The 14,176-nt window shown below is 36.4% G+C and overlaps 1 protein-coding gene across 1 annotated transcript in view; it reads left to right on the top strand.

Annotated features, from left to right (window-relative positions):
• Positions 1-6,553: 6,553 nt before the first annotated feature.
• The window catches only part of LOC131151747 (uncharacterized), a 29,994-nt gene continuing 22,371 nt past the window's right edge, over positions 6,554-14,176 (top strand). The window contains exons 1-2 of the mRNA XM_058103151.1: positions 6,554-6,982; positions 12,675-12,760. Of these exons, the coding sequence (XP_057959134.1) occupies positions 12,748-12,760 (13 nt within the window). The 5' untranslated portion in view covers positions 6,554-6,982; positions 12,675-12,747. The remainder of the gene's footprint in view (positions 6,983-12,674; positions 12,761-14,176) is intronic.

The raw sequence follows: 14,176 nt of genomic DNA, 5'->3' as shown, positions 1-14,176 counted from the left end.
TTCAGCCACCCGAACCTTCTTGGGTTAAAATTATTTTACCCGAGGTAAACATGGGTTAATTTGGGTTAATATTTCTTAAGCATTTTAGAACTTTTCTAACAATACCATGAAGGTCCCAAAGATCTTTGTATCGTCATTGCAAGATTCCCTTAGCTTTGATTTTGTTGTGCAAAAATATTTTCTACAAGTTATAATATTTTTCAAACTACTCTTGAGCTCATTATATTGAAGGAAAATATTTTGAATTAGTTTGAATATTTGATTAAACATCTTTGAAACTCCGATTGAACATTGAGATTTGATATTAACTTGTTTCAAAGATACAACTTGTTTATAACACTCTTGAACATTATTGTGATCATATCTTGTTGCGTGTTATTTGCACATATATTCACATCATTGAGCTTACATTACCTATATTGTTGATGTGCATGTGATAAATCATATTGGGTACATATCTCCTTTACTTGAGAAGCATAATCAATGTACTAGTTATGTTGTGAAAAATACGGTTGTATTCTAGGCATAGCCTGTAACACCCCAACCCCGAGGGGCCTGGGATATTAACTTTTTACCATTGATTTACAACGGAAGCAAATAAACTCAATTATTATTAAACCAGAGCGCTAATTATCCATATTACAATCACTTATTTCAAAAGAAGAAAATTACACAAACATAAATATCTGAAATCATACTAATATTTCTAATTAATCTTTATTTTTCTAATCCCCACCCGCATGCTTGCTAAGCCTAATTTCTAACATGCTCTTCAGAGTTATCTGAAATAAAAATATGATTGGAGTGAGATGACGCTCAGTAAGTAAATAAGATTATTATTAGTGTGTGGCCAAAATGAACTTTTTAAAAATTTCGTAAAACAATATTTAATACTATAACTTCAAAATTTCTTTTAGAATAAATATAAATTTAAAAATTTCTGCACAAAACTTTTGTCATCAATTATAACAGTAAAATTTTATAATTATATACTATAACTGTTAAATTAAACTTTTAACTTTAAAACTGTTTAAACATTTAATGATAAACATACATATACTTTTCCTTATACGTTTTCCTTAGATCGTCATTTAAGCATCAAAATGATCCTTTTCACGTAAACTTACACTTTTCCTTCAAATCATCAGTAACTTTGTACACGTAATTAAATATGTATAAACATATATTATAAAAACCACCCTTAGGCCTATTTGCCGTAAGTCATGTTTACCCCTATGACTGGGTTGTGCGGTCCGAAGACTGGACTTAGTTAGCTGGCCGACCAAACTAAATCAACGTACGTAAACTTTAAGTGAGATTTTCCTTATTAAGTCCTGGTCCGGAACCAGGTATGCACTCAGGAGAAATCCACTAACATAAATAACCACTCTGTAAATAGTGTGGGTGCACTCTGATCCGTATAAACTTAAGCTGCGGTACCGAGCATCTGTAACTTTGAACTTTCATTGCCATAAGGAGTTTTAAAATCATCTTATTATAATTTATGCAATTTAAAATAATATCGTGAAAATCTCATCTTTACTCATATTTTCATAAAAAAATGTAAGGTAGAAATAAACTCATGCCACACAATTTTTGTGTTAAAAATATATATAATTTTCTTTTTGAATAGAAATAAATGCTGAAAATTTACCCGAGGGGATTAGAACATTTATTAACCCAAAAATATATGCAAGTATATTAAAGATAGAACTGGTATAATTAAATACGCGTAAAAATAAACTCATGAAAATTTTGTGGAACTAATTAACATAATTGAAATTTACTTATAAAATAAACTCGGGTATGAATATTAAATAAAAAAAACTAGCATAATCAAAATTTACTTACTTTCTTCCTTACGAACACTGTAACTATCTCTAAAATGAGATTGGAAAGAGTGTGTGATTGAGAACTTACTCAAAAATTCTCTCTCCACCACAATTTCTTTCACTCACTAATCCTTCTCTTCTTTAGAAAATTTGTTGTGAAAAATGAAAGTTGAGAGCTCCCTATTTATAGGAAAATTTTGGGGAAGAAATGGAATTTGTAAAAGTGTGAGGAGATGGGTGAAATTATAATTTTTTTTAAAATTAAAGAATGGGCAAGGGATGGGTAAGGTATGGGTTGAGTATGAGATGGGGATGGAGGTCATGTGGGAGTGCTTGCCACCATTCCCAATAAATAAATTTTTAATTAATTACTTACCTAATTAGTTAATCAATTAGTTAATTAATTATTTTATTATTTTATTATTTTTCTTAATCATTATTATCATTATTATTCTTATTGTTATTACTTTTAAACTATTTTTAGTATTTATTTATTTTATTATTTATTTTTGAATAAGAATTAAATTTAAATTTTGAAAACTCATGTGGGCCCCACCTGTTCTTGTGGGCCTTACACAACTTCGAGACCCAAATGGATTCTACGAAACTCCAATAATCCTCATACTATTTTATGCATCCTACATAACTTTGAGACTCGTGTAAACCTCTACATGGCTTCGGGACTCATGTGGGCCCCACACAGTCTTGTGGGCCCCGCATAAGATACTTATATTATTATTATTTTATCATATATTTCTACAAATTATATCAGTTAAAATATTATTTTATGTGCTTATTTACATATATAAACAGTGTCTTGTGGTTTCGGGACTCATGTGGACCCCACATAGTCTTGTGAACCGCACATATGATACCTATATTATTATCATCTTATTATGTATTTCTACAAATTATGTCTGTTAAAACACTATTTTATGTATATATACTTATTTACGTGTACAAATAGTGTCTATCCTGTTTATCCTATGAAATTTCATTTTGACTAGGCCGACCTCCAGGGAGCGACTGAGCCGCAATGGTCTCTGAGCACTCGCTTAGACAAGGTCTTTTTTAGACATCAAATATGGAATCAAGGATCCTACAGAAAAAAACACTTCTGTATTGATATTAACTTAATGACCATTTTTATTATTTAATTATCATTGTGCTTTAATCGTATATATATTTTTGGGTCATCACATGGCCTGAGGGGGCGGTAATCCAGTCCGTAAGGATTGTTAGGGCTTCTCCGTCCCGCAAGGAGAATTTGTTAAGGTTGAGGTCAACCCTGTGTTAATTGACCTGGTTGTAATCGGTGCCGCTCCACCCGTTAAGTGAGTTTTAGTGGAATCTTCGGGCTTGTGAGCTAGAGGCGGGGACGTAGGCACAGTTGGCTGAACCCCGATAACATATCGTGCGTGTTCTTTATATTTCCGTAAATTTATTTTACGCACTTTTATTTTCAGCACATGTATATTGTATGCTTGATTCATTATATGTAGTACATGTGTTGATTGAGTTTATAATTAAATAGACAGACCCTAGGTTTGTTTAATACTGCTGCTAAATTGGTTGACCTAGGGACAAATTTTTAAATACCCAATTCACCTCCTTCTTGGGAATACACCAAAGCTAACAATACTAGTACTTGAGTGTTCTGAACAAGAGGAAGGTAAACAACTAAGCTTTCCTAGTTGACAACTATCACATAGATGTTAAGATTTTGTTGTCCCTACGACATCAATATGTCCCTTATTTTTTAGCAATTCCAAAGATGAAGATTGGGGGTGGCCGAGGTGTTGATGCCAAACTTTTGTAGTGCCAGATTTGAACCAATGAGAAAAATATAGTTATGGTGAAGTGGGTAGAACATAGAGATCACCCTTTTGTTTCCATGTTATCATTGCTTGTCCTATTTCTCGTTCCTTAACACAAAAATCAACATTAGCAAATTCATAATTAACAGGAAATTGAGTAGTTAATTGACTTATAGAGAGCAAGTTCTTTGTTAAGTTTGGAACTAATAACACATCATTTATAGGTAAGGTAAATTTTTTTTTTCTTTATATAAGAGTCTCCAATTGCGAGAATTTACATGGAAGATCCATCTTCAATTAGCACTGAGTTAAAACCAAAATATTTTTGAATGTTAGTTAACGTACCTGGCTTACCTGTTATGTGATTGGAAGCCCCGATGTCTATAGTCCATTATGTGCTTGTAATGGTGTTGTCCAGTGTTAATGCCACAAGTGCTTGTGGAATTTCATCTTGAGGAGCTGATTTTTTTGGTACCCCCAACATATCTTAGCAATGTGGCCCATTATGCCACAATATTGACATTGTTGGTCACGATACTTGTCTCTCTCGGCAGGTGTCATGCGGCATTCACCTGGTGGTGGAGGGTGGTGCTGTGTATTTTTAGGAGAGGAATTATTTGTCTAGGCTTGACTTGAGTCCCTGTTTTATTGTGCCTAGAATCCACGTCCGATTGATGTGAATTTTTGTGTTGGTCCACGATAGCCTGAAGAGTTCAACTGGGAACATTGTTGTTGTTGTCCATAAAATGCCACTTCATGAGTGAGAGGTGAAGCTTGGACATCGGTGTGGCTAAAGAACCAATTGCGCCTTTGATCGAAGTTTTGGAGTTGAGAAACCAACTTAGAGTAGGATGGCCTCGGGGGCTTTAACATAGTTGTTGTGAAGATTTTATATTGTGGATCAAAGCTGGTAAGGAGACAAGATACTTTTTTTTTGGGTTTGGAATGGGCTTTCCATTTGTTGCGAAATTGTCACAAAGACCTTTGAAAGTGCAGATATGTTATGTGATTGTTATGTGATCTTCTTTCCGAAGGAAGGTAACCTGTTGATGTAAAGTAAATTAACGTTCTTGTGATTCTTGGACATATGCATTCTTGAGAGCCCCCCACACTGCATGAGCTGTGTTGAGGCCAACGATGAGAGCGAGAGTTTCCTCAGAAAGTGTCCCAATGATCCAACCTCGAAAGAGATGGTTAGACTTTCACCATGCTATGAAAGCATTTGTCAATTGAGGAATGGTGTTGTTTGCATTTGTGGAGCTGCTTGGGTTTGGTATGATGTATTTGTTGGGTGCAAAATCTTCATTTGTGAGATGCCCCACTAATTCTTGGCCCTCGGCAAGAGCCAATGCCTGCTCACGCCATAGGGGATAGTTATTTGGGGTGAGTCTAAGAGTGATGAAGTGACCAACATTGAGGGATAGTGTAGCCATGGTAAAAGAAAAAGAGCAGAAGATAAGCAAGGGAGTTGAAGAATAATGCACGAGCTGTGATGTTTTTGCCTAACATTCACAATGGCTCTAATACCAAGAAGAAAAAAATGGAAAAGTAGAGGATTTGTTCTAACAAAACGAAATTTCTTATTTCAATGAATGACAACATGAACACTTAGGTGATACAAAGAAGAGTATTTAAATAAAGTTAAACGATACATTCGTAAATAAAAAAATATTATGAATCCCATAAAATTTGCTTTGTTAACATATGCTCCTCAAATTTTGCGATTGACATCGAATCTTCTTAGGTTGACATCTTCATATCAAGATATCCCTTATTAGTTGAAACTGATGAATCTTCGTGCTGATTTGAATTTTCCTTATTCGTAGGATTTGTTGAATCACTTTGGTTTGAATTTGTTGTCGTTAGAGCTCCAATATCCTTCAACTTCTCTCCCCTGATTTCGGCTAGATTGTGGGAGTCTTCAACCTTTTCTTTTTTCTAAGAATCCCGCACTTCCTTGTTGCTCCGTTGACTCTCACGGTTGTTGAGTGTGCCGAGCTGTGATGTTCTGCTAATATGCTAAACAACTAAAATTCCCTATTCAACCATTTTTAGAAAAAAAAAAAAAAACATGATTATTTAATTTTTGAAAAACTGCCTCTTCATGATAAGGTTTTCAAATGAGTATTTGGGGAATAAAGTGGCAAGAATATTTAATTTTTTTTTATTATCGTGGGTACTCCAGCTCATCGACAACCCCCATTGGCCCCCTCTGCCAATACACCAAACCCACGGGTCAGCGACCTTCCCTCCTAATGCACTTCCCTCGGATATCCGAATGTGGTCATGACTTATATATTGTCGAGTCAAACTTTCAGCCATCCTGCCTCTGAGGACCTATCTCAAGACCCTTCACCTAGGACACAACTTCGCTGCATCAACTAGAAGCATCAACTGAATGCATCTATCAGGATTCGAACCCCCGATGCTCTTACTAGAATGCCCAACAACTTTACCACCGTGTCATGCTCGTGAGAGCAAGAATATTTATTATAAATCTATGACATAATTAGGGCTGCTGCTGAAAGGCTGTTGGTCCCATTATCTATAGATCACAGTAGTGGCCAAGACATAGATCAAACTCACCATTACCATACACAATTTTTTTTTTTTTTAAAAGAGGGGTCTCAAATTTTATTCTTACCTTGGGAATAGATATTATTAAATTTTGAATAAATTTTGGACATAAACAAAGATTATTTTGATTATGCATAAAGTATTAGTTTTAAGTTGTTTAATAAATTATAATTAATTAAAATTTTATAATTATTATTTTGGCATGTTCATGTTAAAGGAGAAAATGATACAGAAAACGAGAATTGTGCGACTGTTTGTATGTGTAATTCATATTGAAAGTATTATTATCAAAATATTTCATAAAATATCTGAATGATAATATTATATTTTGACACATAACGTATTATATGTAAAAACAATTTCATGATATCCATGCCTATTTTGATCATGAAATGAAACCCTAGACGTACCGTTGCGTTCTTCGGTTGTTCCCATACGGCCATTCGCAATTCAGCATCCAACTACGCTGCAACTAAGCACCGTCCCCTGTTCTCCACTCTTTTCCCTGCACGAGAGCAGTTGTCACTCGTCGTTGCCTGCACGAGCAGTCCTCAGTCGTCTGGCACGGTCCACTGCCGGTGTCCTCCGCAACTACGCGATCCTTCCTGCGCGATTCGCCAACGACAAATTCTTTCGCATCGTGCACCTGCACGACCACAAAGGGAGATCACCAACGAGCAAGGTTTTACTCAGTTGCAAGTCGAGAGATTTTATTCAGTCGCAAATCGAGAGATCAGCAGATCACCAACTAGTAAGGTTCCCCCCCCCCTCTCTCTCTCTCTCTCTCTCTCTCTCTCTCTCTCTCGTAATGTTAAATAGCTCTCTGTATCGCTTGATTTTTTTTCCTACTCAATTTCGAATTGAATCTACTCCTGATTTCATTTTGTTTGTTGTTTTGACGTTGGCATTGTTATGGACTATGGATCTTGTATATTATGTGGAGCTTTTGTCTTCATTTCCTGTTTGGATGTAGTTGGCATCATTGGTTCATTATGAACGGCCACAGTGAGTCCAACTCCAGCCCTTCACAGTTTTTGCTTCCTCAGTAATTCATCCATCTAAACTCTCTCTCTCTCTATTTGGAATTTATAGCTTCAAAACTGTTTGGCATTTATTATTAGAGAAATATCTTCACCTTCCATCTATGGATTATTGTACAGTCCTTAGAGCAGATATTTAGGCATTATTCTTGGTTAGCAGATATTTAGGCATGATTCTTGGGATCTTGTTCCCTCTCTCATGTATTATATACAAACTGTAACGTTGAATATTTGAAATAGAAAAGAGTCTTTCTTCAATTTTGACATGGTATCAGAGCAGGTTCTTTGCGTATACATTTTTGTCAACGCCGTTTGAATTTTTTTCTGCAATCATGTCCAGCATCACTTCTTCGGAGGTCTCCGCCACCAATCCAACATCCCCATCAATTCCGGATGTGTCTTCTCCATATTTTTTCCATTCTGCTGATCACCCAGGTGTCATCCTAGTTTCCATCCTTTTCAATGGTGACAATTATCCTACCCGAAAAAGGGCCATGAAAATGGCCTTGAATGCCAAAAATAAGTTTGGTTTCATTAATGGTACTCTTCCCAAACCAACGTCCTCCTTAACAGAAACTCAATTGTGGGAATGTTGCAGTGATATGATCTTATCATGGATCCTCAACTCCATTGATAAATCCATGGTTCACAGTTTGATATATCATGAATGCCCCCGTGATGTATGGCTGGATCTTGAGGATCGTTTCTCTCAAAACAACAATCCTAGAATTTTCAAGTTGAAGCATGACATTGCTACTCTCTCGCAAGGCTCCATGACCATCTTCGTGTATTTTACAACACTTAAAAGGTTATTGGGATGAACTTACCATGCTTGCCTCCACACCACAGTGCACTTGTGGTGTCTTAAAAGAATTAACCTGAATGCAAGACACTGAGCATGTTTTTCAGTTTTTGATGGAGTTACATGACTCATATGCTTCAATTCGTAACCAAATTTTGGTCATGGATCCTTTACCTCTTGTTATCAAGGTCTATTCAATTTTACATCAAGAAGAGAAGCAGCACCTTCTTCATATCTCTAGTGTTCCAACAGAATCTGCTGCCATGGCGGCTTCTCATAATTTTTTTCATACTCTTGATAGCAAGGGGCGAGGGCATGGTCGTCCAAAATGTGACCACTGTGGCTGTGATGGTCATTGGAAAGCCCACTGTTATGGGCTGCACGGTTATTCCAGCAACAAGTCTCAATCTTGTGGAACGCCCGATGGAAAATCTAGTTCTTCAATGGCTGCAAACACTGTCACAAGTTCTTCAACTTCTTCTAAGATTGTCGTCCCTGGCCTCACCAGCGAACAATACTGTCAACTCTTGGATCTTTTATTCCCCTCGAATACCGACTTTGCCAATTTTGCCGATAACCTTGCCTCTTGTCATTCTGTTTCTTTTTCTAATACTGAATGGATTGTTGATTCAGGTGTCTCAGATCATATGATATCCAATTTGTCTTATCTTGATAATATTCAACTTCTTAATCAGCCATGCCCCATTAAGCTTCCAAATGGTGACATTGTTCCAATAACTCATACTGGCACTCTGGGTTTTTCTCCTAATCTCTCTTTCTAATGTTCTTTATGTGCCTTCATTTATTTTTAATTTATTGTCCTTTAGCAAACTCACCACTACTCTCAATTGTGTTGCTATATTTTTTTTTTTCTGCCTTTTGTGTTTTTAAGGACCTATCAACGAGGAGGTTCATTGGAACGGGTGAAGTACGGGATGGACTTTACCACTATAAACCTTTCTACGTCTCAGTTTTCCACTCTCAGCGTGTTCCTAACCCTACTCTTTGGCATCAACATCTTGGTCACCCTTCTATTTCATGTATTCCGAAAACTTTAAATATTCCTTGTTCTCATTTGGCTTGTGATGTTTGTGCTAGAGCAAAGCACACTCGTTTACCTTTTTCTTTGAATACAAATAAGATCATATTTTGTTTTAATTAGATTTATTGTGACATATGGGGCGGTTATCCTACAGCTTCACATTCCAGTGCACATTATTTTTTAACAATCGTAGATGACTACTCACGTACTACATGTATCTATCTTATGCACATAAAATTTGATATTTTCACTTGCTTTAAAAAATTTTGCGCCATGATTAAAAATCAATTCAATTGCACTATTAAGCATGTGTGCACTGATTATGGTCAAGAATTTCTATCTAATAAACTTCAAACCTTTTTTCACGAACAAGGCATTTTTCACGAGCGCACATGTGTGGATACATCTCAACCGAATGGCGTTGTTGAGCGTAAACATCGTCATTTTTTTAATGTGGCTTGGTGTTTACGTTTTCAAGCCAATCTTCCCATCTCTTTTTGGGGTGAATGCATTCTCACAGGCATTTATTTAATTAACTGCACTAGTTCTCCCAGCCTTACTCATAAGTTACCTTATGAGCTTCTTTTTCAGAAATCACCATTGTATACACACTTGCGAGTGTTTGGGTGTTTGTGCTATGCCCAAAATGCTTGCCGACATCGCAATAAATTCTCTCCTCGTGCTCTTCGATGTGTTTTCTTAGGCTATCCTGTCCATCATAAGGCTTATCGTGTATATGATCTTGAAAATAAAAAAATTTTCTTCTCTTGTAATGTCATTTTTGAAGAAAATGTTTTTCCCTATTATCTCATACCTTCAAATCCTACATCTTCTTCAGTCCTTCCCCTTCTTATTCCTGATACCCACTCTTCCTACACTTTACCTACCCAACCAAACATACCTATCCCTAGTCCTTCATCTCTCCTTCTTTCTCCCTTGGTATTCTCACCCTCATCCTCTTCCCCACAACCCCCTCCACCCATCTCTTCACAGCCAAAACGAGCTGTCACACATCCCTCTTACTTGGACGATTATATTTGCCCTATTTTACCAAAGTCTTCCATGGCTTCACAAGTTTCAAGATCTTCCTCAGGTACGGTTCATTGTCTCTCTTTTTTATTTTTTATTTTTATCTTATCATCGTTTTTAGAATCATCATTTGGCTTTTCTTTCTGTCATGTCCTAACATCCCGACCCCACCTCATATTCTCAACCTGTGCACCACGCACATTAGCGTGATGCCATGACTATTGAAATCCAAGCCTTAGAAGCCAATCATACTTGGATTTTTCAACCTTTTCCACCTGGAAAAAAGCTAATTGGTAGTAAGTGGGTGTTCAAAACAAAAATTCGGGCTGATGGATCCATAAAGCGACACAAAGCTCGCTTGGTGGCCAAGGGCTACACTCAGGTAGAAGGTTTGGATTATCATGTCACTTTTGCTCCTGTTGCTAAACTAGTTACTATTAGGTGTGTTCTTGTAGTGGCTGCAGCTTGGAATTGGCATCTCCTTCAATTGGACGTAAAAAATGCTTTCTTCCACAGTGACCTTGATGAGGAGGTTTATATGATCCCTCCGCCGGGTTATTGCACACAGGGGGAGACTTGTGTTTGTCATCTTCAGAAATTACTTTATGACCTTAAGCAATCCTCTCATAATTTGTTCTCTAAATTATCTTCTGTTTTACTTGCTGAGGGTTTCACCCAATCTCAGGCCGATCATTCTCTCTTCACCCGCTCGGGGTCAGTCTTTTACTCTCATACTTGTTTATGTTGATGACATTCTCGTTACAGGCAATGATCGCTCTGATATTAGCAATTTGAAGGCCTTGCTTGCTCAAAAATTCAAACTCAAGGATCTCGGCAGGCTGAAATATTTCCTTGGTCTCGAAGTTGCTCGCTCTCCCACTGGCATATTTCTTAATCAACGAAAATATGCTCTTGACATCCTCACTGATAGCAATCATTTTGGTGCTCGTCCTGCCAACTTTTCCATGGAACAAAACTTCAAGCTCAATAGTACTGATGGGGATCTTCTCTCCGATCCAAGCTCGTTTCAATGAATCGTTGGGCGTTTGATATATCTCACCATCACTCGTCTCGACATTGTGTTTCCAGTCAACATTCTAACCCAATTTATGCACCAGCTCAGACAACCACATTATGATACCGCTGTACGTGTTCTTTGGTACATTAAGGCATCTCCAGGCCTAGGCTTATTTTTTTCTATTGCCAACACTCTTCAAGTCTCAGCCTATTTTGATTCGGACTGGGCTAGTTGTCCACTCACTCACCACTCCACCACCGGTTTCTTCACTCAGCTGGGCACTAGCCCCATTTCTTGGCGCACTAAGAAACAAACTACAGTCTCTCGTTCCTTCGCCGAAGCTGAGTATCAAGCACTTGCTTCCACTACCTGTGAACTCATATGGCTTAAAACTCTTTTAAATGATATTGGTGTACCGCATTACCAGCCTATGCTATTATATTGTGACAAACAAGCGGCTCTTCACATTGTCTAGATGCTGTTTTCCATGAACGTACAAAACATATAGAAATTGATTGTCATGTTGTTTGTGAAAAGTTATGGGCTGACCTCATCTTCACTAAGCACATTTTTACCCACAGTCAGCTTGCCGATATCTTCACCAAAGTTTTGGGTCATGAACCCTTCTAAGACTTATCACGCAAGTTGGGCATTACGGATCTCCATGCTCCAACTTGAGGGGGAGTATTAGAGAAATATCTTCGCCTTCCATTTATAGATTATTGTACAGTTATTAGAATAGATATTTAGGCATTATTCTTGGTTAGCAGATATGTAGGCATTATTCTTGGAATTATTCTTGGGATCTTGTTTCCTTTCTCATGTATTATATACAAACTGTAACATTGAATATTTGAAATAGAAAAGAGTCCTTCAATTTTGACATTCATAGCTTGAAATCATTTGGGGTTCTTTTGAATTTTATAATGTTACGGATCTTACAGTTCATGAGAGATTTTGTAGACGTCAAATCAGAAGTTTCTTGGCATTGTATTGCTATTGGTATTTTCTTTGTAAATGAGTGATTTTGTAGACATCAAATCCGAGCCTGAGCTAATAATTTTAATCCTGAGCCAAGCTCAAGCCTGACTTTTTAACCTTGAACTGAGCTGAGCTGAGCTGAGCCGGAGCCTGGGCCTGAGCCCAAGCTGAGCTTCCACTCTACTGAGGTGAGCTTGAACATGCTGAAGCTTGGCTTGGCTTGCTCAGCTACTTTGCAGCCCTAGTCCCTCCCTTCCCCTCCATTTCTCCTTCTCCTAACTTGTTTTTTCCCTGATTCACTGGATATTGAAGTGCCCAAGCACAAAATTGATGTTTTAGTGTTTGAGTGGTTAAATAGAAACTTGATCTTAATGTTTCAGTGCACACTTCATTTTTTTTTATAATTATTTTTTCTAAAAAATTTATGGATGATGATATTGATATATTGGTATCAATAATCTAATTTTAATATTGATTATCATGTTATGGATGTATCCAATGTGTATTTTTCATATTGTACGTAATTGTGCATGCAGGGTCACAACTTGATCCATAAGATAACGCCAATATTTAATTGCCAATATTGTTCAATTCTAAGATTGCTTAGAGATGGATGACTGGGGTAATACTTCTTTCTCAGCTGCTTGTTCACTTTCTTTTATACTTTTGTTTCTTTGAAGCACTATAAAATTCTGGCATTACATTTTGATTTTTGTGACGTCTAATGGAATTTTTGGGTGAACTGTTGTGTTATTATTTTCTTTATTTTTCCCGTTATTTTTATGTAAGGGGTAGGATTGGTGGCAAGATAAGTTTTTGGATTCTTATAATCTGCTGATATAGAAGCATAAAGAACAGGCAATTAAAAAAATTGAATATGCTACGTAGGGGCTGTTATGCATGGGAAATAGTGATGAATTTTGTTTAAAAAGACTGAAAAAAAAAAAAAAAATAGTAGCAACACTTTTTAGACAAAATTATGGTAGCTGTAACAATGTAAATCTAATGTTTGTAACACAAAGAAGTAGAAAATATTTCTATGAGCTTAAGAAAATTTGACCAAAATATGTTAAATGTATCAATATAATTAATCAATTAAATAATATTGAGACCTAAGATCAATGAATTCTGGTGGGCATGGAATTTCTTTATTGATATTATGCCTTCAAACGCATCATCTGTTGCATAAGGCTCTCATGCGTTACAGGGAGTCAGGGGCAGGATGGGTGCGACCTTTACTTTTGTGCCCCTTTATTTTTATTGATCTATGTTGCATAAATGGTCAAGTGGATATATGTTATAAACTTAAAGTGAAAAAGTTTTCTTTAATGGATCATATCAACTCATCAAGTGAAAAAGTTACGGTATATATGCATTAATATTCTTTCTTAAGCTGGTAGATAAACCCTAAACCAGTTGGGATGTGTAGGATTAGGCATCCTTACCCAATTATGAATAAGGTGGTTGATGATATAAAGCAGTTGACATATAATAAATCTTTATGATCATAGCTTCTATCTTTAAATTTATTTTTCACCAGTTCATAGGTTTACTCTGACCTGAGTGGATTGAGTGTGGGTTTGTCAAAACAATAATGAATGAGGTTAATCGGCAATTATGTATGTATTGTATGAGATACATTTTGAGTTAATAAAAAAACATAGGGGAGTATGATTGGAAAAAGAATAATAAAGGGGCATTTTTTGGTAGCGTATCCCTCCATTGGAAGGATTGCAGGAATTTTGGTATGTTTAAAATGATGGTATGGATGAAAAGCAATTGGGTAAGGATGGAAATTTGCCCTCCCTTTCTTGGAAGAATCTCCAAGATCATCGTTTGTTGGATGAATTGGGTCTACACATGTTAGTGGAAGAGGGGTCAAAGGGAATTAGCAAATTTGAAGTGTTTGGAGAATTATGGTGGGCAGGGCTTATAGAGGGGTTTTCTTGGTTCACTTTTGTGCAGTTTTATTTTGATTTTTATAATTTTTTATTGTTTTTGTTTTGTTTTGTTTTGCTTTAATTTTTTTTATAAGGAT

This window comes from Malania oleifera, chromosome 1 (genome assembly GCF_029873635.1).
Source record: "Malania oleifera isolate guangnan ecotype guangnan chromosome 1, ASM2987363v1, whole genome shotgun sequence".
Taxonomy (NCBI): Eukaryota; Viridiplantae; Streptophyta; class Magnoliopsida; order Santalales; family Ximeniaceae; genus Malania; species Malania oleifera.
This window is presented reverse-complemented; position numbering and strand designations above follow the sequence as displayed.